We start from the raw sequence: 26,239 nt of genomic DNA on the forward strand, positions 1-26,239 counted from the left end.
TTTAATGTCATTACAAGAGGACGTCTCTCGAGGCTGGAGGGAAGAGACCGAGGAGGAAAGCCAAGAAGCCTCAAGTCTACACCCTCTGTGATCCACACACCATCTCCTCACATTAGGGAAGGCGTGTGCGGGGTCTGTGAAGTTCTTTGGAAGAAAAAACAACGGTGAGATGGGCCCAAGAGCTCCCAGCTGGCCTCGCTGGCCCAGCGGGCTCAGCTCCGGCCCACACAGCTCGGGCTACCAGGAAAAGAGCTGCCCCCAGCTGCACCCCGCAGAGGCTGACTACGAGGGTCCACCCCAGCACAGAGGGGCACAGCAAACCCAGCAGGAGAAACAGGTCAAAGCCCATCGCGCTTACTGAGTGAAGCCGTGAGAGGGAATGCTCGTATGCACCCCTGCTCAGTCAATCCCCACACAGTGAGCTCAGGGACCCCAGGGGGACGGGCTTCCGGAGCACAGCAGACAGTGAAGCACAAGCATGAGAGCTGACAGGAGAAAACTACAGGCAGAAATGACAGGAACGAAGAGCAGGGCAAGTGATATTTAAAAAAAACCACAACTCAGTAGAGGCTCTGAGCAACAGTAACGACAGCTGAGGAGAAGACTGAAGAGCTCCAAGATGAGAGGTCGAAAACCTCTAGAAAGTAACAGAATCTAGGGGGGGGGAAGTTTAAAAATAAATGAGCCGCACATCAGAGGACTCTGGGTTGGGTTCAAGAGGAACAACATGAGAATCGCTGGAGTTTCCGAGGAACAGGAGAAGGAATTCGATGAAAACTCCACAGAGAAAGAAATCACAGGTGAGAAATTCCCCGAGTTGAGGAATACAGGAACCCAGATCCAAAGTGAGCAGCCCAGAGCAATGTGCGTCAGAATGGCTAGGAAACAAGGGCCGGAGCAACAGTTCAGCAGGGAGGGTGCCTGCCTTGCACGAGGCCAGCCCAGGACCCAGCCTACCTGGACTTGATACCCAGGACCCCAGACACTGCCGGGGTAATTACTTAGCACAGTCAGGAGTAAGCCAGGAGCACCACTGGGTGTGGCCCCAAAGCAAAAATGTTCAAAATGACTAGGAAACAAAGGGCATTCTTGGGGCTAGAGCGATAGCACAGTGGGTAGGGCGTTTGCCTTGCATACTACTGACCCGGGTTCAATTCCCAGCATCCCATATGGTCCTCTGAGCACTACCAGGGGTAATTCCTGAGTGCAGAGCTAGGAGTAACCCCTGTGCATCGCCGGGTGTGACCCAAAAAGCCAAAAACAAAAAACAAAAAAACAAAGGGCGTTCTACTTGGCATCAGACTAAAGCAGTGCTAGGAAACCTGAGCACAGTAACGACAAAGATGATACATGCAGTGCAAGGAAGTCAGAAATTTAAAGAGCAGGAGATTGTCTAAAACTCTGTATTTGTATGTACCTCAATTTTCCAAAGAGAAACCCCTGAACTTCATCAATGGGATCATTTTCTCCGATCACCGTGGTGTTCACTTCAGCTCCTACAGAAGTACAGCAAATACACACTTAACCGGCCAACTGGAAATAAAGACACTATTAAACTCATACTTTTGTGCGTATGGTACTGAGGACGGACCCAGGCCTGGTCAGTCACAAGAGATCTGACCCTAGCTATAAACTGTGAACGCAAAAAGCTGTTAAAAAAATAAATGTCAACTTGCAATACCCTTTTAAATGTTTAACATAAAAACTTTAAATGGGGAAATAAGAAATAATTAACATTTTTCTGTGGTTCTTAAAGCAAACAGAATACAGGTGCCTCAAGACTTCTTCTGAGCCTACCACAAGTGTGATTTTTGGCCAGGGAGCTGGCGCGGGTGTCAGGGCACTTGCCTGGCACGGGCTCCTCCTGGCTGGACCCTAGGTGTACACAGCAGTGCCAGTCTGGCAGGGTGCAGCCCGAGAGGCCCGAGCACCAAAGATTGGTCCCAGAGAACTCCAAACACCGGCGGGTGCTGAGCAGGTCCAGGCATGGTAGGGCCTGGGCAGCACCCTCAGAACCCTGTGTAAGGGGCCGAAGAATCAGCAGGAAGGGCCACCAGGTCGCCTAAGTTCCCCTGAGCACCACTAAGGAGGACCCTTCCCCAAAAACGTCAATATTCAGGCCCAACGCTACGGCTCAAATCCGAGTCCCTGCCTTGCATGTGTGAGCCCGGTTCAGTACCAGCCTGAAGCCTACTTCTGCCCGACAGCACCACCAACGCTGGCCCCGGAGGGCAGGGCTGGAGAGAGGCTGCACTGGCAACGCCACCTGAACTCACAGGTGTTCGGTGCCACATGCTTGGGTTATTTTCCAAAGCATGTGGCTCCTTTAAAATTATGAACAATGTATTTTTTTTTTCTTTTTGGGTCACACCTGGCGATGCACAGGGCTTACTCCTGGCTCATGCACTCAGGAATTACTCCTGGTGGTGCTCAGGGGACCATATGGGATGCTGGGAGTCGAACCCGGATCGGCTGTGTGCAAGGCAAATGTCCTACCCGCTGTGCTATTGCTCCAGCCCCTGAAAAATATATTCTTTATGTTTAAAGATCAACACTCGGCGCATATGCTGCCTGAGCCCACGTGCTGCTGGTGCCCGAGCACATGGGTCACCCGCATCTCCCCTCTTGAGCTGTGTACTTTCATGCTTTCGTGTCTAGTGCTAGGATGTGTGTAGAGCTCTCTCCACCCTTGGAGAAGCCCGCGTCCTCTCTTGAGTGTGTTACTCTCACTCTTCTCTCTCCCTCTTATCCCTTCCTCCTTCCCTCAAAAAGCCTCTAAATAAAATCTGTTTACTTCACAAAAAAAAAAAAATCAACACTCTAAATAATTTGCAAAGATAACATTCCTAGACATAAGGGAAAAAAAAAGACATGGGCGGAAAAAAAGGTACTAGATTGTCTTTCATTTATCAATACTGACCATTTTTAATCTTTAAAATAAGCTACAAAGTGGGGCTGGAATGATAATACAGCAGGCAGGATGCTTGCCTTGCATGCAGACAACCCAGGTTCAATCCCCAGCATCCCATATGGTCCCCAGACCACTGCCAGGGGTAACTGCTCGGGGCCAGGAATATACCCTTTGTGGAAAACCCTGTAGACAGCATGTGTTCCAACATTATACTGGCTCTGAACACACAGCAACACATGCCCACAGACCCATCCGAAAGAGGGCAGATGCTGTGCCCTGCCACAGGGATGCAAGTAGAAATTCCCAGGTGGATGCAAAATCAGATAAGGAGGAGCCGGAGCAGCCACACAGCCCACAGGGCGCTTGCCTCGAGTGTGGCTGATGCGGTCAATCCCTGGCATCACACGTGCCCTGAACCCCACCAGCAGTGATGCCTAAGCATGGAGACAGGAGTAAGCCCCGAGCACTGCCAGGGGTGCATTTGCTCCCCCATCCCCCCAACAAAGGATGAAGGGACAGGGGGCCAGAGCCACAGTACAACAGCAAGAACATTCGCCTTGCAACCACGTGTGGCTCAAAGTGCAAGAGAAATTATGTTTTTGTTCTAAATAAGCTATTCAGGGGCTGGAGCAATAGCACAGCGGGGAGGGCGTTTGCCTTGCACGCGGCAGACCCGAGTTCAATTCCCAGCATCCCATATGGTCCCCTGAGCACCGCCAGGGGTAATTCCTGAGTGCAGAGCAAGGAGTAACCCCTGTGCATCACCAGGTGTGACCCAAAAAGCAAATAAATAAATAAATAAATAAGATATTCAAAGTCGTAAAGTATTACAACAGCAAGCATCCAGAGTGAACCATCCCAAATGCAGAAAGCAATTTGAAAAGTAGAATTATTCATTAGTTTTAGGACCATCTGAAATTCTAGATTGGACAACAGATCAATAACTTTGTGAACTAAACAATACCAATATACTCAAGATTTTTTGCGTACTGATATAGTAAAAATATACACCTTATTTTCTTCTCATACATTTTGCAAAACTATCAAAGTGGTAATTAACAGAAGAGAAAAACATGGATGGAGATACTTAAGGTCACTCAACCTAGATGTAACAGAACCAGGATTCAAGCACAGGTTCGTCCCGCTCAGAAGCCTATCCTTGTACTAGGAAAACAAGTTCCCCTCTAACTCCCAGTTGTGGAAGAGAAACGTGGTGGTCTTAATTTACAAATTCACCTTTCACCTGAGTATCGTCCTTGGCCTTGTACTCAGTGCTCTTAATGGCCAACTCCACGCCATAGCCAGAGAGGTAGACAGGCTCCTTCCTGGGGTTCTGCAAGACAGCACGTGTTCCAACGTCATACCGGCTCTGAACACACAGCAACGCACGCCCACGCGCCCATCTGGGAGAGGGCAGCCGCTGTGCCCCGCCACAGGGATGCAAGCAGAAATTCCCAGGTGGATGCAAAATCAGATGAGGGAGCGCAGAGCAGGAACACGGCCAACAGGGCGCTTGCCTCCCGTGCGGCTGACTCGGTCGATCCCTGGCATCACAGGTGCCCTGAACCCCACCAGCGGTGATCCCTGAGCTTAGAGACAGGAGTAAGCCCCGAGCACAGTTACAAGATAATCAATACTTACAGATATGTAATGCCGAAGTACATAACTGATCTCGCCTGCATTACTCTTTGATACGAGCTGGTGATGGAAATTATAAAATTCCTCATGGCCAATTTCAGAGTAGAAGATCACCACCGGGCTGTCAGGATTAGCCGAGCGATAGACGTGGTCGCCTTTGAAGAGCAAAGGTTTGCGTCTGAAAGGAACAGTGGACACAGTAAACCTCAGCCAGGTTTGAACACTGAAAACGGTACAGAGTGTAGCTTTGACTAGAGGAGTGCAGACTGGGCCCCGAGAACGCGGGCGACCCCCACACCTGCCCCACGCCCACAACAGCCACTCAGGCCCAGCCCACACCTGCCCGTCCAGGCGTGGCCGAGCCCACTGGGCAAGTGTGGCCCCGTTTCTTTTTAAAAAGCAACCCCCAAAGGAGAGAAAAACATCTTAATAAAAATAATATACCTATTTAAACTTGGAGGGAAGGTTTGAGGGGGCATGCCCAGTGGTGCTCGGGGCCAGGACTTGAACTTAATACTTGTGTCTGGTGCAATAGAAAGCTTCAATAATGCCACTGTGCAGGCATGCTGTTGGGTCTGGAACCAACTAGAGAGCCAAGGGGGGCACATCAACACCAGCTAGGACGCCCTGCTGCTGGTGACAGCCACACTGGCCGGCAGGCAGGACTGGCCGAGATACCCTGGCGTGGTCCCAGACCTCCACTACTAGGAACGCCCCCTTCGAATAAACCAGCACCACAGCCTTGTTACAATGGAGGGAAAAACAGAAACACTTTTTAAAAACACCTTTAAAAACATGCTATAGGGCATTCTTGCACAGGCTACGTGTGCAATAAAAACAGTGAGGTACACTGACACGTACTGTACGTGGACGCTCCACTCACAAAAACAAACCTGTCTGCTAACGCTAACTCAGAACCCGAGTCATGTCTAGTGGGAAGTGTGCCACACGACTGGAACCAACGCCCGCCTCTCGGAAGCAGCAGCACCACCAAGACCTGAACGCAGCTCTGACGGATGCAGGTGTCCGGGCGCCATCTCTGACACGACCAGGGCCCCAAGACTACCAGCAGTGACTCCTGAGCACTGAGCCAGGAGCAGCCCCAGAGCACTGCCAGGTGTAGTCCAACATCCCCCACCAAAAAAAAGATAGTCATGGTTGTAACAAAGCTACAAATTTTCTTAAATCAATTTTGTTTCCCAAAGAGCGCCACTGTACCAAAACGCAGCCCCTTTCAGACTGGCTGGACACACATGTGTCACCGAAGAAGCATCCATGCCCTATGATGCGGTGGTACTGGATACAGAACCACCAAGGCGCATCACACCGCCAAACCCTTCCTGCTTCTGCCAGGACAGAGGGACCATGAGGACTCGCTTACACCGGCCAGAGGAACTAGAACGGGTGGCCGCTGGCAGCAGCAAGAGACACTGACTGTTCACCGCTGGCAACTTAAGAGTCAGCGCATTAATTGCCAATTATTATCTCGACTCCGGGCACTTGCTTTAGTAAGCCTTGTACCATTTACTGCAGCCCTCACAAAGCCTGTACAATCCCTTTTGTACACCCATCACTAACTACTAAAAGCCACACTAAGCAGGGGGTCCGGAGAGATCATACAACAGGAAGGTGTTTGCCTTGCATGCACATGGCCCAGATCAATCCCCGGCACCCTTGTGGTCTCCCAAGCCCCCAGGAGCGATCCCTAAGCATAGAGCCAGGAGTCCTAAGCACAGCAGGTGAGGCTCTCCAAACCCAAAGCAGAGAAACATTAAGGGGTGGAGCAATAATACGGAAGGGAGGGGATTGGACTTGCACACAGCACCCCGCTTGATCCCCTGAGACGGTCAGGAGTAATTCATGAGTGCAAACCCAGGAGTAACCCCTCGCATGTGTGGCCCAAAAACACACACACACACACACACACACACACACACTCACACACTCACACACTCACACACACTAAAAAGAGAAAGAAACATTAAGTAATCTGCCTACATTTTAAGATGAGAAGTAAACAGCAGAAATTCACAAAATCATTTTAAACAACGCAACTGGAATTCAAGATTATTTAGTCTGGCCCAGAACCCACACCCAAGCCCAGTGTCTCCTCCCCCTCCCCCAGACCATCGTCCCCGTCCATGCTCACATCGTTCCCACGCTGCCCCCCAGCCCCATTTATGCACTGTTCACCCGGTGGCCCCTTGGCACGTCCTGGGGTCCCAAATGCCCCACGTGAAAGCGGCTGATCTGACCACCCTATGTAGATTCTGTGACCCCGCCCCCAGCCCGATCGGAGGACACTCCAACAGCCCATGCCAGGAGACCCGGCCTACCTCTCAGCAGCTGTCTTCAGCAGAGTGTCAAGGGCATCAAAGTCACAAGTCTTCTCTCCGTGTACCGAAAGGAAGGAGGCACATCCTTCAGGGGGAGGTTCGTCGGCTGCTATCTGTCATTTAAGACACAACACATTTAACTGCACCTAGCCAAAGATGTGAGCACGCCACAGAGACAATTAGGTAATAATACAACAGCAGTAAGCACAGCATCAGTAAGACTGGCCCATCCTCCAACAGAGATCTGCCCGCACACGACTCGTGCAGAAACCTGGTTTCTCTCTTGAACACTTACCTCTCTCTGCCCTCTTATGTCTCTAAGTAGTAGTAAAAACAACTATTTTACTCCAAAACCCCCAAAGGCCTGTCACTGTCACTTCATCCCATTGCTCATCGATTTGCTCAAGCGGGCACCAGTAACGTCTCCATTGTGAGACTTGTTGTTCCTGTTTTTGGCATATCAAATACGCCACGGGGAGCTTGCCAGGCTCTGCCGTGCGGGCGGGATCCTCTCGGTAGCTTGCCGGGCTCTCCGAGAGAGGCAGAGGAATCAAACCCGGGTCAGCCGCTGCGCTATCACTCCAGCCCCCCTAAGGTCTACCATAATGAACAAACACTACAGGACAAGCTCTGCTACACTGTGTTTTACCACTCAGAGCTTTATTTCTTCAGCTCTTTCATTTTCGTTCTTCCCAGCAGCACCCCCTGGCTATTACCAGCTCTGAAACAGAACTTTAAAATTCTCTCTCAGGGCCAAAGAGATAGAGGCTGAGTACATGCTTCATGGAGAAGCCCAGGATAGTTCCTGGGATATGGTCCCCCAAGTACCACCAGGAAACGGCAACACGCCCCCAGCACAGAGCTGGGACTAGCTCCTAGAGTTCCTCCAACCTCACCAAAAAATAAAATAAAATTCATTCTCAGAAAATACCAAAAGGTAGCCAGGGAATACAGAGGTACCTTAAAGGAAACGAAACACAATGATTTTAAGTGCCAGAGTTTAATTATACCGTCATAGTTATAACTGATGTAACTATTGTGAAGTTCAATATATAGTTATTATGACAGAATATTTTTTAAAAAACTATGCCGATTACGGGCAGGCTGAGGGGTGGCTGGGGAAACCGGTAATAAGGATGGGGGAAAGGTGTAATGGTGGTGGGATTGGTGTTAAAATACTGAATGCAATAAATCATAAACAACTTTACAAAAATAATTTTTTTAAAAAAAATCAAACAAACAAAAGCCTAAGACTTAAGAGTAGAGACAGGGGCTGGAGCAATAGCACAGCGGGTAGGGCGTTTGCCTTGCATGCAGCCAACCCGGGTTCAATTCCCAGCATCCCATAGGGTCCCCTGAGCACGGCCACGAGTAATTCCTGAGTGCAGAGCCAAGAGTGACCCCTGTGCATCGCCGGGTGTGACCCAAAAAAAAACCAAAAAAATTTTTAAAAATTTTTAAATAAATAAATAAATAAGAGTAGAGACAGAAAGGGAGAAGTATCCAGAGACCACAGTGTGTGATCCAAGAGCATACGAGACAGTCGTGCGGGTTTAGAGTAAAACGTCCCAGTGCCTGTCGAAGCAAAATGTCAGTCAACCAGCAACTTCAGTGAGAAGCACGATGAAGCATTCATCGGGAGATTCATGGGAGAAGAAAACGTTATTGACATGTTCTTTCCTGGATTGCAAAAGAACTTTTTTCACACAAAAACTCAAAACTGTGCTATGGAAAAACGGTATTAAAACTTTTCCCCCATTTTTGTTGAGGCACTGTGATTAACACGATCAGTAAACCTCGTGCACGCAGATTCCCAACACCACTCCCACCACCGACTCCCCAGGCCCACCCAGCAATGTCCCAAGAGCTGCACCCCCCACACCCTTCCCCCCCACCTCACCCAGGCAAGCCCAGTTCTGAGACCAACTTGGGTTCCGGTGTCTCCAGGCACCCTTGCTCCCTTACTGAACTCTACATCCCACCTGGGAGAGGCCATCCTGGGCTGTCCCTCTGCTCGTGGTGCCAGCTGGACCCCCTCTCGCCCCTTCTGCCCAGAGCGCACTGCATGACTCCCAGTATCCCAGTGTGCAGGACACAGTCTCTCTCTCTTTTTTTTTTTTTTTTGCTTTTTGGGTCACACCCGGCGATGCACAGGGGTTACTCCTGGCTCTGCACTCAGGAATCACTCCTGGCGGTGCTCAGGGATGCTGGGAATCGATCCCGGGTTGCCCAGTTGGCCGTGTGCAAGGCAAACGCCCTACCCCCTGTGCTATTGCTCCAGCCCTGAGGACACAGTCTCTTGATCAAGACCTTTGGCCTTGGCTCCCGGGGTGCTTCAGACACTGGGACTGAAGCGCCTTATTTCCAGGTCCTGGGAGCAGCCCCGCAGGCTGGCACATGCCCTCTGCGCCCAGGAGCCCCTCTCCCTCCCTGGCACCGCGTGTGCCTCTGAACATCACCAAGAGCCCCATGAGCGCCTCCAGGCAGTCCAAAAATCACACACATTAATGTTATTTTTGTATTTATGTGGAAGTATATCATTTTATGACACTATCTGCTGAAGTTTATTTTATGTTGAATTTTTTTGGAGCTGAAATCTTTGTAATATTAAAGCAACTAATTTCTAATTCCCAGTTTCTGTATAGAATCACTCAAGTGGTTTCTACGGTGTTTGGATTGTAATTATAAATGGTTCTTTGACATGCAAGTTAATATTTTCAGTTGACTTTATATTTTATATACCTAATGGGGTGTTAAAGCTGTTTTTTTCTTTTTTTTCTTTTTTTTTTTGGGCTTTTTGGGTCACACCCGGCGATGCACAGGGGTTACTCCTGGCTCTGCACTCAGGGAATTACCCCTGGTGGTGCTCAGGGGACCATATGGGATGCTGGGAATCGAACCCAGGTCAGCCGTGTGCAAGACAAATGCCCTACCAGCTGTGCTATTGCTCCAGGCCCTGTTTTTTTTTTTTCTAAATAAAAAAGAGAACCCGTGCTTTATGAACTTCAGGTAAATAAATGCCTTTAGCTTAAATTTTTTTATTCAAATATTTTAATTTATTTTATTGTTGTCTCCCAGGTGTCTAAATCTCCAGTCTGTCTATTATACTGGCAACTTAGCTCTGTAATGGAATAGTTTGCTTCCAACTATTTTATTAAGTAATTTTTAAATATTTGTAATATTATTGACTAATAAACTATTAAGTTATTGGCAACAAATTAATTTTTAAAAACATTTTTGTGTATTGATTGGTTTTATAGCCTGTCCCTTTATAATATGCTTCTAACAGTTTTTCACTGGAGCCTTTTGGATTTGTGCTAGATATCCTGTCATCTGCCAAAAGTGAGAGAGAGAGAGAACTTCCTTTCTAGTTTGGTTCTTTTTTTATCCCCCACCTTGCAGTAAGATGAGACATTTTTAAATATCTCTTAAAATTACACCTTTCCTCCCTCTTTTTATCTCCAGATAACTTACTGACAGAGAAAACCAAATCATTTTACTGCTAAATCACCCACACTCTGAATTTTCCTGACTCTGTCCGTGATTGGGTTGGAGCGATAGCACAGTGGGTAGGGCGTTTGCCTTGCATGCAGCTGACCCGGGTTCGATTCCTCCGTCCCTCTCGGAGAGCCCAGCAAGCTACTGAGAGTATCCCGCCTGCACAGCAGAGCCTGGCAAGCTCCCTGTGGCGTATTCGATATGCCAAAAACAGTGACAACAAGTCTTACAATGGAGATGTTACTGGTGCCCGCTCGAGCAAATCGGTGAACAACAGAAGGACGAAGTGAGACAGTACAGTTCGTGACTGCTTCCCACTTCCCGTTGCTTTTCAGCCTCAAGGCTCTGATCAGACCCAAGACCAAGTGTGTCAGCAAGCCTCTGCCTTCTCAACGGAGTCTGGGAGGCAGTTCTGTTGGATATTCTTTCCTTTAGTCAATGAAAGTGAGTATAATCTACACAGACATATACGCATATATATACATACATATGTACGGTGTGTACAGTGGACATTTACATTTACATAGCTCTATTACAGAAACGCGGTGGCTCCGGCCCTCGGGCCTGCACCGCCACAACAGCCCATCACCACATCCTGCTTCGTCAACAAGCTCAGAGCTCACCTGCTGGAAGGCCTGGATGGTGGCCGAGTACGAGCGAAGCGACAGACAGAACTTCAACAAATTCTGCTGCAGAGGTGAGAGAAACTGAAAGGCAGTCTCCAGTATTGCATGGTAACGGGAATAATCAGTACCTGTCAGGAAACACACGAACCAAAACAAACAACATGACTACAAAGATCCACGTAAGGGGAGGTCAGAAAGAGTGAAAACTTAGCTAGGCAGCAACAGGCAAGCAAACCTTCCCCACTCAGCTGTCTAAAACTTGAGTCAGTCAGATCTCAGCTTCCCTGGAGTGCACAGGACAGTCTGGCCCACAGACGGCCCACGATGTCTTTCTCCTGCTTACCTCAAGGCTGCCGCCACCAGACTTCCTCAGGGAGAACTCAGCGGAGACAGAGCTGCAGAGAGCAGCCCGGCCATGCCCTGCCTCGCTGGACTAACACACCTCTCCTCTGTCCGATACTGCACTGCTCACGCTTATTCCGTCATTCACTGCAAAACTACTTACTCCACAACCAGCACAGCAGCCACTCAACCCAGCAACTGAGCAGTGTGGTAGAGAAGAGCACAGAATCGAAAGATTCCGATAAAACGGTTATCTGGGCCAAGGCATTAACTATCTGAAGGAGAAACAGTAAGATGTCTGTATCAGCACAGAAAATGCAGCATGCATTGGTAAGGGAAACGCACAGGTACAGAGCAATGTGTAGAGTGAGCGACTGTGTTTCCCGTAAGAAAGGGGAACCAAGCATACGCACGCACGCTGCTTTGTTTTTTCTTTTAGGCTTTTAAACATGAAATACTAAACAAATTGTTTTCATAGTTATAAAAGGCAAAGTAAGGGACAGGCATGGGGAAATTTTTCTGCGTGTAAACTTTCATTGTACCTTTAATTTTTTTTTTTTTTTTTTTTTTTGCTTTTTGGGTCACACCCGGCGATGCACAGGGGTTACTCCTGGTTCTACACTCAGGAATTACTCCTGGCGGTGCTCAGGGGACCATATGGGATGCTGGGATTCGAACCTGGGTCGGCCGCGTGCAAGGCAAACGCCCTACCCGCTGTGCTATCACTCCAGCCCCTGTACCTTTAATTTTTAAATCACGTATTGTACTGTGTATTGGGGAACTATTTTTAAGAAAATAATAACATCCACCCCTCAAGTGCTCCAGGGCTCCAATGCTCAGGTCAAACCATGCAGAGGACCCACTCCAGGCCTCTCACAGGCAAAACATGCCCTTTCAGCCCCAAAACTCAATGGTTTTTTGGGGCTGGGTGGGGAGGGGATAGGGGAGTAGAAACGTTTATTGGAAAATAGAAGAGAAGAGAAATGGCGGTCCTCACGTGGGGAGGAACTTAGAATAGGACTAAGTTCGAAATATCATTGTTTTAACAGGGAAAATACAAAAGGTTCAACATTGCATCAGCAATGCTGTAAGCAGAAAACGACATCAGAAATACTTTAACATATTGCCGGGATGTTAACGGTGAATACCTCTGGATAGTGAAATTTGTATGAATAATTCTGTGCAAAATGTTGAACACTTTCATGCTCATATTTAGGAATTCAAACGCTTCTGACTTTAACCGTTAATAACAACAAAAAAAAACTCATTTTAAATGTCAGAGTTCAAATTTCACTATAAAATCCACTTTGATAAATTTGTACTATGAAATAAAGTTCTAAAACTAGGACAAGCTTTGAAAACTGAAAACTTTTGGTCAATCCTAAATTAGGTAACAAAAACTCTCAGATGTGTGCTTAAACTTTTATATAATTATACCACAAAAGAGATATTAAAACTTGAAAATTAAAAGTGTATTATTTTAATAAAAATCAAAATTAGTCAATCCACTAACTATTCCTTTTTCACACATGTTCTCCTCAGCACCTTCTATCACTGCAACAGCCAAGCTTTTGCCCTCCCCATGTAGCCAGCATCTTTGACAGCCAATGTTTCTATTTTACATAGCACACGTTACACTAGAAAATGACTCTGAGAGGGGCTGGAGCGATAGCACAGCAGGTAGGGCATTTGCCTTGCACGCAGCCAACCCGGGTTCGATTCCCAGCATTCCATATGGTCCCCTGAGCACCGCCAGGGGTGATTCCTGAGTGCAGAGCCAGGAGTGACCCTGTGCATCGCCGGGTGTGACCCAAAAAGCAAAAAAAAAAAGCTGTATCTTTAAAAAAAAAAAATGACTCTGAGAGCACATTCTAAACCATAAACTGCGAGAATTTAGATTGTCATTCATTTGACACTTGGGCCTCTCGAGTTCTGGGTGGATGGCAGGCTGGGTGGCACTGACGATGAGAATGGGAGGTGACAGGTGAATCACATGACTGATCCCTCACAGAAGGGTGAATTTGACTTCCACAGAACAGCACTTTGGTGTCTACTTCCTGTGGAGCTGGAGGGAGAGAAAGCCGTGGGGCCAGGAAACAAATCCAGGGCATTGCACGCGCAAGGTACATGCTCGACCACTGGAACTGCATCCTTGGTCCTCATATGCCACAAAGAACACATGTGTATAAAATCAGGGGTGTGGGGGAAACCAAAGGGAAGGCTTATATTCAAAGTTATAAACTACTTCCAAAATAATTTTCAATTTGTTTTTGTTTTTTGGTTTGGTTTTGTTTTGTGTGGGGGCTCCACCCGGCAATGCTCAGGGGTCACTCCTGATTCTGCACTCAGGAATTATTCCTGGCAGGGCTCGGAAGACCGTGATTTTCACTGTGTTATCTCTACTGGGACCATCACCACGTGAGTCCTTACAGAGTAAAATGTGTTCCATCAATGCCGTGCCGCACAGAATGAGAAAGAGGCCATTTTCCTATCAGGTTCCCAGACACCAAAGTCAAAGAAGCATTTGCTTCGATTTTACCGTGATCAGATGATCCAATATTTTGACTGGCTTCTACAAAATTCCAAAATTTCTCTTGACTGTCTTCTGCTAAAAACTCACTGGGAGGAAAGGGAGAAATATCAGAAATAAAATGACAATAAAATCTTCTAATATATGCTCTGTCTAAAGAGAGTAATTATAGGTTTTTAAGTTTTCCAATGTCCATAGTTTGACCTCATATTTATACTAAGTATAAGCATGAATAATATGTATATCAATGACAAATTATTACTAGCTTATTAGCTTATTTTAACTTATACACTTAATTCACGAATTCAGAATCCTGGAATAAAAATCCTCTAGCAGGAAAGTCTTAACAGTCCCATTTATGAAAACACAAATAGTAGTGAAAACAGAATTAAGAACCAATAACTCTGGTATTTGTTCTGCTGCTCACTTATTTTCTCAAAGATCTTGCAAAGAATAAAAAATATATATATTTTACCTAAGGTTACCCGCAAGGAAAAGATGAACCCTAGAAATATCTCCAGGAGACTAAAGACGCCGTATGTTGTTATTTTAATCATAAATCCAAATTTTTAAGATCAGAAAATTTTAAGATATCAGAACTTAGACTCTATCTTTTTATCTTTATCTCATACAACTGACATCTCTGGGCTGGAGCGATAGCACAGCGGTAGGGCGTTCGCCTTTCACGCGGCCAACCTGTGTTTGATTCCTCCGCCCCTTTCGGAGAGCCCAGCAAGCTACTGAGAGTATCGTGCCCGCATAGCAGAGCCTGGCAAGCTCCCTGTGCGTATTGGATATGCCAAAAACAGTAACAGTAAGTCTCACAGTGAGAGACGTTACTGGTGCCCGCTCGAACAAATCGATGAGCAACGGGATGACAGTGACTGACATCTCTAGACTGTGGACCTAAAGTAACAGTAATTCTTTCACTCCAGAATGTAAAACACCTGACAGAAAAGTCATGGACAAACTGAAGACTCCGTCCTCTGCCCTGAGCCAGGAGGTCAACCTGGTGGTGATCTGTCCCTCACTGTCGCAAAGCAAAGCACAGGTCTGGCACTCCGCTGGCCCCGCCCAAGAGAGGCTTCCCCGTTGCTTGTCAGCACGGGGGTGCACAAATCTCACTCCACTCCACAGCTAGACACAGCAACATAGGAAGGGCAAGAAAGACTTCCTGGTAATACACAGCTCCTCTAAAAGAAGGCTTCTGGAAAGATCCAGAGCAGTAATGCATCCAGTTGTTTAGTGCCTTGTTGGATGTGTCATTTTTTTTTTCTAAGTTTCCTAGTAACTGACACGGATGTCATTATACCAAACCTACATTATTAAGCTTATCGTCTAAAAAAACAGGTATTGTCATTGACAGGAAACAACTGAATAAATAGCAAATGAGTGAGTTAAAACAGCATTTACCAAATACGCAGAAGACAGAAGGGATAATACACTCACTGACAATATTTGAAAAAAACAAGGATTCACTGTTGCTAATATTCTCCTACAATGGGACACCCAAGTAAAAATACGCTTCTCACAGGAAGCAGGAAAACTTCTCATAACATGCATTATTTTCCAATGCATTGCGTAAATAAATCTTTAAACATGTATATTTTGAATAGTGTTAAGAAAATTAACTACCAGATCCAATGAACTAACACAGGAAAGAAAAGAACACAGATACTATTGAAAGAACTCTATCAGGGTACATTCAAATGCATTCAGTTATTTGTTTTAAAGATTTCTTGGCTTCACATTCCTATTCCATTAATAAAACATTATAGAGAATTACAGATGAAAACTTATGACCTGAGATTTGCTTTCAAATATTCCAGTAAGGGAAGAGAAGAGGGAGGTAGTGGTGATGGTTGTCAAACTTGAGTTAAGACTTAGTTGAAGTTGAGGCTGGAGATACAGTGCAGTGGGTATATGCTTGCCTTGCACACAACCAGTCGATTTCAATTCCTGGCACCCCCTAACGATCCCTGAAGCCCAGAAGTGCTACCTGAGCACAGAGCCAGGAGTAAGCCCTGAGCAGTCAGCTATGACACGACCACAAAACCAAAACCATCACATCTAAGTTCTGTACAATTACTCGGAAAGTGATAGCAAATTTTAATGACTTAGATATTTACTCCAAACTGCACAGCCCAAATCTTAGTAGCAAATAATAATAATAATAGAAAGAAAAATAGGGTGGAGTAGGTAAGGCCTAGCACATGGCCAACCCAGGTCCGAACCCCAGCATCCCAGATGGTCCCCCGAACACCACCAGGAGTAATTCCTAAATGCAGAGCCAGGATTAACGCCTGTGCATCACCAGGCATGACCCAAAAAGTCAAAATAATAATAATAATAATAATAATCACTGTCACTGTCATCCCGTTGCTCATCGATTTGCTCGAGCAGAAAAAAAATGTCCTCTAAGTACAATTCTCTCCTCCCTTGTAATCTGGCATAATAATAGCATAATGATGTAACTGGTTAGACGCCTGCATCTAAAGAAGGCCCAGAGCTGCCTCAGGAACCACCCAGCCCTGTCACCCAGGACAGACGCCGGCTGACAGCCACAGCCACCCCAGGCAGCACTGTGGAGCCAGACCTTCCGCGAACCCCTTCCAAACACCAGCAAAGCGTGTACGAGAAATGATGTCGCCTTACCTGGCTTCTAGCAACAGCGGTGTGGAAAGCCACTTTGTTGTAAGAGAGGTTGTAACCGCCTTGGAATCTGCCCTGACCAAGGAAACCAGCCACAATCCGGTGAACACAGTCAGAAGGCCCATCGTAGAGCAAGTCCCTGAGAGGAGAAAAAAAGAACGTTTTCACTCAGAAGCTGTTCCAGCTGGACTAGTACTGCTTAAAGACAAAGGAACACATGGAATTAGAGAACTACAAACACTTCCAACATATAATGACACCTACGACAGCAAATATTTGACTGCCACAGAAATAAAGCTACACAGGGGTTATACTCTTAATTTCCTGCGGTGTAGACATATGAAAGTCTACTGGTCGAGCTGAAGAGACTCTGCTATAGCAGGGAGGGCACCTGCCTTACACGCGGCCGACCCAGGGTCGATCCCTGGTATAACATACGGTCCCCAGAGCCACCCAGGAGTGATCCCTGAGTGCAGAGCCAGAAGCAACCCCTGAGTGCTCCTGGGTACGGCCCCCGGCAAAGAAGTCTATTGTGATAGGCCAGTTTGTTAGCACTCAGGTTAAGGCACATGCCAAGCACGCAGGCTGCCCTGGGTCGACTGCCGGCATTCAGTGGGCAACTGATGTTTTGGGAAACATCACCAGGGCTAGTCCCGGAGGCCCGGGGGACTGCGGGGTGGCCCAGGGGGTCCCCAGCATCACAGGGACCAAAGCAGCACCTCATCCCGGTCACGTGGTGTTGAGCGGCATCATAGCTGACTAGTAGCCGCCGCAAATGGCCTCTGGGACCCCAGAGCCAAAACAGAGGCAGACACTGAAATGACACCAAGCCAAGAACAGGGCCACCGAGAGTCAGAGAGGCAAGGTAAGATGCTCCCTTTCAGATTTCGAGAGAATACAGCTGTGTGACAACGGGTTTATAGACACACCTGGCTATGCTCAGGGTTACTCCTGGCTCTGTGACTGGGGTTGACGCCTGACAGTGCTCAAGAGACCATATGCTGGGCCCAGAATCAAACCAGGTTGGCCACGTGTCAGGCAAGGGCTTAACCTGCCTTCCTCCCCACCTCCCAGCCCTTGATTCAAATTTCTTAGACTCCAGAACTGCGAGACAATGAACTGTGGTTTCTCTGAGTCTATGCAGCCCGGGAAGCTAATGAAACGGGCCTTGAACATAAACTCCAAAATACATTTCCTACGGCCCAAGGCATACCTCAGGTGTCGGGGTCAATTTCAGGCACCTAAGAGAACCCTGCAGCTGGAAAACACGGCACACTGGGTCACCAGCACAGCTGGGACTCAACAGTGCCAACCGTCGGTCCAGACCTCTTCAAAATCGAGATTCTGGCCAGGCGTCTTTCACCTGAATCTCCACCCCCAAAGCGTACCCCGCAGAGCGGTCATCAGACTTCCCCAGGCTCTACGAAAGCCGGTAACCCAGAGACGACAGAATCAGAGCCGAAGCCAAACTTGTACCCCTGCATGTCAGTGTTGGGGAGCCCGCCTACGTCCAATCCCACTGTGTTGGCGTAACATCTACACTGGGGGGGGGGGGGGGGCAGTGTCTAACGGGGCCTCAGACAATCTGCTGATGGCCAGGCCTGGTGCGGTGTAGGGAGAGGAAGGACACAGCTGTAGGCACCTTCTAGTTACCAAGATTACTGGAGTCTGCTGCAAGGAGAAGGCAAAGACCCAAACTTTGACACACAGTGTCAAGGGCTCCGCCCCCCCTCCCCCCCCACAGGGCAGGGCGAATCTCAGGGACCTGCTCTGTCAGGCACAGAAGGCTCATCCGAAGAGACCCTGCAGAACCCGGGAGCTCAGACCCACTCAGAGGAGTTCCGCTACAAGCCTGTTCGCCAACTACTGCTAAAACACAAACACGGGTGATGTCCGACACCCAGGGCCTCCACGAGTGCAGAACGGCACTTCTGCCTTCTCACCTAAAACACAATCGTTCCCCAAATAAAATGTCAACATTTCAATATAGCCTTTCATGTGAGTGACTTTGTTAGAGCCAAATCCACTGATCTAATGAAAGATGCTATCATAAGGGGGGAGGGGGAATCCTCTAAATTAGAGAATCATCGCTATCACATGATCTCAAAAACGTCCCTGAGAAATATATCTTAGGCTAGCAGGGAAAGTTGACTTATTTACTCTGGTTTGGGGGCCAGACCTGGCAGTGCTCAGGGTTACTCCCGGCTGTCCGCAGAGATCCCTCCTGGAGGGGCTCGGGGCACCACGTGCAGTCCTTGGGATGACCCTGGGTGGGCAGCGTGCAAGGCAAGTGCCCGCCCCGCTGTGCTCTCTCTCCAGGGGAACAAGTCTTATTGTTGATCCCCGGTCCCCGGACCTCCCCCCAAATCAGTAGTTGTCTAGCCTGGAGCATGGAGTCAGCTCCTGCCCCACTGGTGACTGTCCTGAGTGAGGATCTCTCCGCCCAGCAGTGCTGGAGGAGAAGCAGGAGCTACGGGGTGGCCACCCTGCTGCAGCACTGAGAGGCCCACGAGGGCCAGGCGGCCACCAAAGAGACCTGCCCCTCGGGGTGGGGCCACATGTCACAGTCCACACACGCCCTCCACCCCACAGCGCCTGCGTGTGGCAGCACCTGGACTTTGTGCAGCACAGCAAACAGACGGTATCTCACCGCCGCACCACCCGGACGGACGACACAGCATCACGATCACTTTTAATAAAGAGGAAATGGAAGTTTAACAGAGGCTAAGTAACGTTCACGAGTAATAAAACACGATGCTCAGAACTCACATCTGCCGTATTTTTTTAAATTTTTTTTCCTTTTTGGGTCACACCCGGCAATACACAGGGGTTACTTCTGGCTCTGCACTCAAGAATTACTACTGGCGGTGCTCAGGGGACCATATGGGATGCTGGGAATCGAACCCGGGTCGGCCGCATGCAAGGCAAATGCCCTACCCGCTGTGCTATTGCTCCAGCCCCTTAATTTTTTTTTAAATGAATCACCGTGAGGTACAGTTACAGACTTGCAAACTTTCAGTCATACAATGATCAAGTACCATCCCTCCACCAGTGCCCATTCTCCACCACTACGATCCCAGGATCCCTCCTGCACCCCCACCCCATCCCGCCCACCCCACCCCGCCTCTGTGGGTCTGCCTACTTTTCAAACATCTGCAATACCATGCCATTCCGCGCTGGCTTGCTGGCACTAGAAGGTCAAACACCCCTACCGCCAGATTGAGCAGAGCCCTTTATGAACCAAGGTAAGTGCAGGGTTTCTCCAGAGTCTCTGTCCAAGGTGGCTGGAAAGAAACCAGAACTGAAACAATTACCGAAACGAATCCTACACGGTGTGGCTTTGCGGACCCAGTATGAGGTCTACAAGGACATAAAGGTGTTTCTCGGAATGGGTAGCAAACTCAGGACTTCCTAAATGTGAGGTACATGCTCCTCCTCCAAACGCCAAACACCAAGAGCGGAGAGATAGCCTGTTGCAATCACAGGGGAAAGCGCCTTCCTATCATAAGGGAAAGTGCAAACACAAACAAACAGGGGGAACTGCAAATGGAAACAAGTGTAGCATAAAGGAACAAAATGCTACAAAAAGCTGGAGTACTAAGATGAGTTCAAACAGAAAACAAATTTATAGGAAAGCACCCTAGAAATTTTGTGGTGTTTTGGTTTCTTTTAAAGAGGGAGCTCTTGAGGTGAGGATGACTCCACAGGCAGAGGAAAAGGTCACACAGAGAAGCAGAAGAACCTCCCTGCTCCGAGTATGAGGATGTCTCCATCTTACCAGGCCCCTGGTCACTCTGATGCTCGTGGTCCTGCCGTGCTGCTTAGAGAGGAATAGACGGAGACATAAATAAGAGACACCAGAGACAGCAATGTGGCCTTATGTCACACACATTATATAGTGCTTGAAGCATGATGTATAAATAAAACCTTGTTTAAAAAGTTGTGGGAGTGGGGGGCGGAGAGATAGTACAAGGGATTAAGGCTCTGGCCTTGCAGTTCAGACTGCAAATGGCCCACCTGATCACGGCCAAGGGTCACTTCTGAGCAGAGCAGGGATAACCCAAGCCCTGCCGGGTACGGCCCAAACCGCCTCTCCCCCATCTCCACCCGGAGTTTCAGGCCCCAGGCCAAGGATGCAGCTCAAAAGACTGGACAGCTGGTCCCGCATACACGAGACGCAGGTTCAGTTTCCGACACCACAGGGTCCCCAAGCACTGCAGGAGTGACCCCCGAGTACAGGGCTGGGTGTGACTAAAAAGCGCCACATCCAGAAACACCATCTTAATAGGTTTCCTTGACTTCAAGCAGGGGTGGGGGAACCGCTTCCTGCCAAAAGCAATCAGGATATTTATATCATTCGTGGGTCATATAACACAGGCAAAAAGGCAACGGGCACCAGAGAGCCTACAGGTCTACCCGGGCATGTACAGGGGACGGACCATATGAGTTATGAAATATGATTTCATGGCCCCAAGCCCAATGCGCCCCACCTGGTCCAGAGCCCGGAGCCCAGGGGCCAACAGCCTGGCTTCTTAAACTGTACCGTATAAACCATATGGGTCACATACTTCTTCCTTAACGTTTTAAAATAAGTTCATCATTTACTATCAGTAAATGTGTGGTTTGTTTACCTATTTTATGTGTTTTATGCCCATTTTATATATCTGTTTCTCTGAGATCACTTAGAAAGCTCTCTGTGAGGCCGAGAGCTCAGCTTCGCAATGCTTGGTCGCCAGCACCATGTGCTCCCCTAAGCACTGCTAGAAGTGACCCCAGGGCACTGACAGGTGCAGCCTCAAAACAAAACAAAACAAATTCCCAGGGGTCTCGGGCTAAAGGGATAGTACAGACATTAAGGCACTTGCCCCGCCAGGAGTGACCCCTGAGCATCACTCAATATGACCCCAGGAGAGAAAAACCAAAAAGGAGTGGAAAATGAAAAAAGTTTAATAAGCCCTGATCTACAGTAGGATATTGAAAAAGTAATAAACATATTGTGGCAGCTGCTATCACTTGTTGTAAGCAAAAGAGACATAAAATTCTAGATCATCCTTTCTTCCATTTTTAAAATGAAGACAAGACACTGAAAAAAAAAAAAAAACAACAGAGGCTGGAGTGATAGCACAGCGGGTAGGGCGTTTGTTTGCACACGGGCCAGCCCAGGTTCGATTCCCAGCATCCCATAAGGTACCCCGGGCACCGCCAAGAGTAATTCCTGAATGCAGAGCGCCAGGAGTAACTTGCAAGCTTAACATATAACAAGGGAAAATATTAGGAAGAGAGATGTATTTCTCCAATCACTGACTTTGTACACTTAACAGCTATCAGCAAACCACTTTCTGCAAACCCTATAATTTCTGATCTGATAACAGAGCGCTCCCAGGTAACTGCAGAAAGCTGACCACTTTCCCCCAGAGTTCCGTTTACACCTCTCCAGTTACAAAACGCATCGCAAGTACACAGCGACGCTATTTCCTTGCACAAACTTGAGCTCCTCACAAGGCACGGGGAAACTTCTAGGATCAGCCCAAATGATAACTCTCCTGCAGGCACGAGGCTCCGGTTGGCTGGCCAAGGGCATTAACACATGTTCCAAGGGCAGCGCCAGGCGTCCAGACCCCAAGGGATGAGCAAACACGCCTGTTCGCCAACCCGGACAAGAGCTGCCCCAGGATCCGGAGTCGGTGACAAGCAGCGGGCCCGGGGCCCGGGGTCCCAGGGCAGGGCGCGCGGGTGGGACCCGGGCAGAGCGCGCTGGTGGGACCCGGGCAGAGCGCGCTGGTGGGACCCGGGCAGGGCGCGCGGGGGGCTGCAGCCCCAAGCGCACGGGACGCACGGACAGGGGCAGGGGGACCTGGGGGAGGTCGCGCGCTGCCATCGGGCCCTGCCCGGCCGCTGCCCAGCCTGCCGGGCCCACGCTCAAGCCCGCGCACCTCGGGGACACCCGGGTCCCCACCTCCTCCCCGCGGGCTCCGCGCGCACCCCCCGACCCTGCACCGACAGACGGTTCCCGGCGCCCGAGACCACGCCGGGGCCATCCGGGACATCTGCAAGCCGGGGACGGCTGGGGCGCGGCGGGGAAACTGAGTCAGGAAGGAAGCCAGAGCCAAGGTGACCGCGCGCGCGCGCCAGGCGCCCGGGGCCCCGACCCGCAGCCGCGTCCCCCCAGCCCGGGGTACCTGTCACCGGCCGCGCGGCCGCGCACACGCGCCTTCGCGGTCCCCCGGAGCCCCGGCCCGGCCGCGCTCCGTCCGCCGCGCCACCTGCGACGAGGCCGAGGCGGGGCTTGGCGGCGGCGGCGGCGCCAGTGAGCAGGCGACACGCGACTCTCCCGCCGCCCGCGCTCCCGGGCCGAGCTCGCAGCGCCCAGCGCCGGCCGCCCCGCGCTTCCGCTTCCGCGTGCGGAGCCGGAGGACTTCCGGCGACCGAGGCGCCCACGAGCCGCCCAGAGCGCCCGCCGGCAGCCATCTTTCCTGCGCGTCGGCCCTTCGTGGCTTCCTGCTTCCGCCTTTGGTGGGACTTGGGGGTCTCCGGGTCTCTGTGGTGGGGGTCGGGCCGACAGCCGGGACTCCAGAGTTCTGCTCGGTGACGGTTCTCCTGCGGCTCTGGTGCTGTCGCGGTCACTTTCCTTCGCCCCAGGGCCGTGTTGCACAATAGCCGCGCCCGGTGCCGGAGCACCTGCGGCTGGGGCTGAAACCCCGGGCTGGTGGGGGGGGGGGGGAAGGGGGGCGGAAAGGAGACCGAATTGTATTAAATCATTTTGCTTGGCGTTAGAGTGGGATGGCCTTGTTCTTTGCAGTCTGTGGTTTTCAGGTTTTTGCAAAAGTAAACTTTTTCCTTTTTTTCTTCTTGTTGGGTCACACCCGGCGATGCACAGGAATTACTCCTGGCTCTGCGCTCAGGAATTACTCCTGGCAGTGCTCAGGGGACCACATGGGATGCTGGGAATCAACCTGGGTCGGCCGCATGCAAGGCAAACGCCCTCCCCGCTGTGCTATTGCTCCAGCCCCTAAACCATTTTTTTTCTTTTTTTCTTTTTTTTTAAATTTATTTTATTGAATCACCATGTGGAAAGTTACAAAGTTCTCAGGCTTATGTCTCAGTTGTACAATGTTCAAACACCCGTCCTTTCACCAGTGCCCATATTCCATCACCAAAAAAAAAAAAAAAACAGTATACATCCACACCGCACCCCCCAACCACCCCCCATGCATAACTGAAAAATTTCACTTCCTTTTTTCTTTACCTTGATTACATTCCATATTTCAACACAATACTCACTAATGTTGTTGGATTTTCAACACAGAACTCACTATTCTTGTTGGAATTTATCCCCCAAGAATACGGCCCTATTGACAGGGAAATATTTGATAATTAGTTTTCCACTGATGAGAATGAAGAGATATAAAGTTGCGCAGACGCAGTAGCTAATTTTCTTTTTTTTTTTTTTTTGCTTTTTGGGTCACACCGGGCGATGCACAGGGGTTACTCCTGGCTCTGCACTCAGAGCACCTCCTGGCAGTGCTCAGGGGACCATATGGGATGCTGGGAATCGAACCCGGGTTGGCAGCGTGCAAGGCAAACACCCTACCCACTGTGCTATCGCTCCAGCCCCAGAAGTGAATATTTTTGAAGGATATAATGTTTAGATTTTTTTTTTTAGATTTTATTTTAGGGGCCTTGGCATACACAATTATTATTGGTAGGCTTTTACACGCGAACCTTGCCAGCACCTCCCCTCCCCTCCGTCACTGCCCCTGCCCTGCCAGTTCTTCCCACTGGAGACCAGGTCTCAGTCCTGTTGCCTCTGGGAATTTGTTAAAACTGTAGCACTGTCATCCCGTTGCTCATCAATTTGTTCGAGCGGGCACCAGTAACGTCTCCATTGTGAGATTTGTTACTATTTTTGGCATATCGAATACCCCACGGTACCTTGCCAGGCTCTGCCATATGGGCGGGATACACTCGGTAGCTTGCCGGGCTCTCCAGGAGGGCTGGAGGAATCAAACCCAGGTCGGCCACGTGCAAGGCAAACGTCCTACCCATTGTGCTAATTTCTTTATATCCCCAAATATGAAGGAGACATTCTGTATATGTTCTTCTCCTTCTAACTAGCTTCATTCAACAAAATACTTTCCAGATCCATCCACATAGCTGCTAATGGCATGATTCTGTCTCTTCTTATAGTGAGTAGTATTCCACTATGTATATGTTTTGCCTGGAGTGATCCATTAGTGCAGAGCCAGGAGTAAGCCCTGAGCACTGTCAGATGAGCCTCCACCATCTCCCCTCCCAAAAATGAAAAAAAAAAAAAAAAGCAAGGAGGAGGAACATTGGGGCAGGAGAGTGACAGTGAAACTGTTCTGCATAATATTCAAGTGGTGGATACATTTGCTGTACTTAGGTCAAACCCAAAGAATGTTGAGACTATGTCCGAGCACATTTGTCACATAACAAATGTAGCAACCCTCCTTGATTTTGTTGTGACCCTGAAACAGTCCTAGGACAATAGGAGGCTTTGCAGATGGTTCTCTGAGGGCACCAGGGGTCACCCCTGAGCTCAGAGCCAGTCACAACCCCACAGCTCTGTCAGTTGGAGGCCCCGAATATGAAGTATCATGACAATGTGTTTAAAAGCAGAAAAATCACAAACTCAATAAAGTGGAAATTGTGTTCAAACTGAGTTATTTGCGTAAGTTTAATGTTTACCGTCGGTGCTGTAAAATTATATGGAGTTTTACAGATGCTTAAAAACCTGCTTCCAAACAGGGCATTTGCTGAGGGAACTGGACCTGAGTCCTTGCCTTAATCATGGACATCTGAGCAGCCAAGGAAGTGAAAGGGTGCTAAAAACAGACTGGACTAGTGAATGTGCAGAGTGGCCTCGAGATGCTTTGTGACCACAGAAGGGGCTCAGAGTATCCTTAAAACGGTGCTGAGCCAGGGCTGGAGTGATAGCACAGCGGGGAGGGCGTTTGCCTTGCTCGCGGTGAACCCGGGTTCGATTTCCAGCATCCCATAGGGTCCCCCAAGCACTGCCGGGAGTAATTCCTGAGTGCAGAGCCAGGAGTGACCCCTGTGCATCGCTGGGTGTGACCCAAAAAGGAAAAAAAAAATGGTGCTGAGCCTGCTAAGCAAATGACATGCTTAGGAGTTTCTGCTTCTGTCCTCTCTCCTTGCTGCCTCCAAATACCCCATCCCCTCTTTAGATATGAAATGAGGGGCTGGAGCGATAGCACAGCGGTAAGGCTTTTGCCTTGCATGCGGCCGACCCGGGTTCGATTCCCAGCATCCCATATGGTCCTCTGAGCACCGCCAGGGGTGATTCCTGAGTGCAGAGCCAGGAGTAACCCCTGTGCATTGCCGGGTGTGACCCAAAAAGCAAAAAAAAAAAAAAAAAAATAGATATGAAATGAAACTGAGGCTTCGTTCTGGACCGGACCAAAAGAGTTCTGTCTGGGCCCTTAGGTAAAATAAATCTTCCTTCTAAGGCCTTATAAGTGACCGTGTTGTTTTTCCCAGTCTGACCAGATTGAAATCCTGTAACACTACCATTACCAAACAATTTTGCCACCCTAACAAATCCCTGTTTCCAATTATTTACCTCTTCGTACAAAGCCTGGCAATTATCTTTCTTACCTACTGGCTGTTGCCCCCAAACCCAAATTAAACTGTTGGGTCCGGAGTGATAGTATAGCAGGTAGGG

General features: G+C 49.1%; 1 protein-coding gene across 3 annotated transcripts in view; it reads right to left on the reverse strand.

The window, feature by feature from the left end:
- UGGT1 (UDP-glucose glycoprotein glucosyltransferase 1) overlaps window positions 1-22,904 on the reverse strand; it is an 88,616-nt gene extending 65,712 nt beyond the window's left edge. For 2 of the 3 annotated variants that reach the window (XM_055125537.1, XM_055125535.1), the window contains exons 1-9: window positions 22,713-22,904; window positions 19,145-19,222; window positions 16,537-16,672; window positions 13,891-13,970; window positions 11,007-11,137; window positions 6,886-6,998; window positions 4,553-4,727; window positions 4,148-4,244; window positions 1,418-1,496 (exon numbers count right to left, since the gene is read on the reverse strand). In XM_055125537.1, the coding sequence (XP_054981512.1) occupies window positions 1,418-1,496; window positions 4,148-4,244; window positions 4,553-4,727; window positions 6,886-6,998; window positions 11,007-11,137; window positions 13,891-13,970; window positions 16,537-16,672; window positions 19,145-19,214 (881 nt within the window). In that variant the 5' untranslated portion in view covers window positions 19,215-19,222; window positions 22,713-22,904. The remainder of the gene's footprint in view (window positions 1-1,417; window positions 1,497-4,147; window positions 4,245-4,552; window positions 4,728-6,885; window positions 6,999-11,006; window positions 11,138-13,890; window positions 13,971-16,536; window positions 16,673-19,144; window positions 19,223-22,712) is intronic. The other variant, XM_055125536.1, reaches the window with a different exon arrangement.
- Window positions 22,905-26,239: the final 3,335 nt, after the last annotated feature.

The sequence above is a fragment of the Sorex araneus genome, chromosome 2 (genome assembly GCF_027595985.1).
Source record: "Sorex araneus isolate mSorAra2 chromosome 2, mSorAra2.pri, whole genome shotgun sequence".
In the NCBI taxonomy this organism is placed as follows: domain Eukaryota; kingdom Metazoa; phylum Chordata; class Mammalia; order Eulipotyphla; family Soricidae; genus Sorex; species Sorex araneus.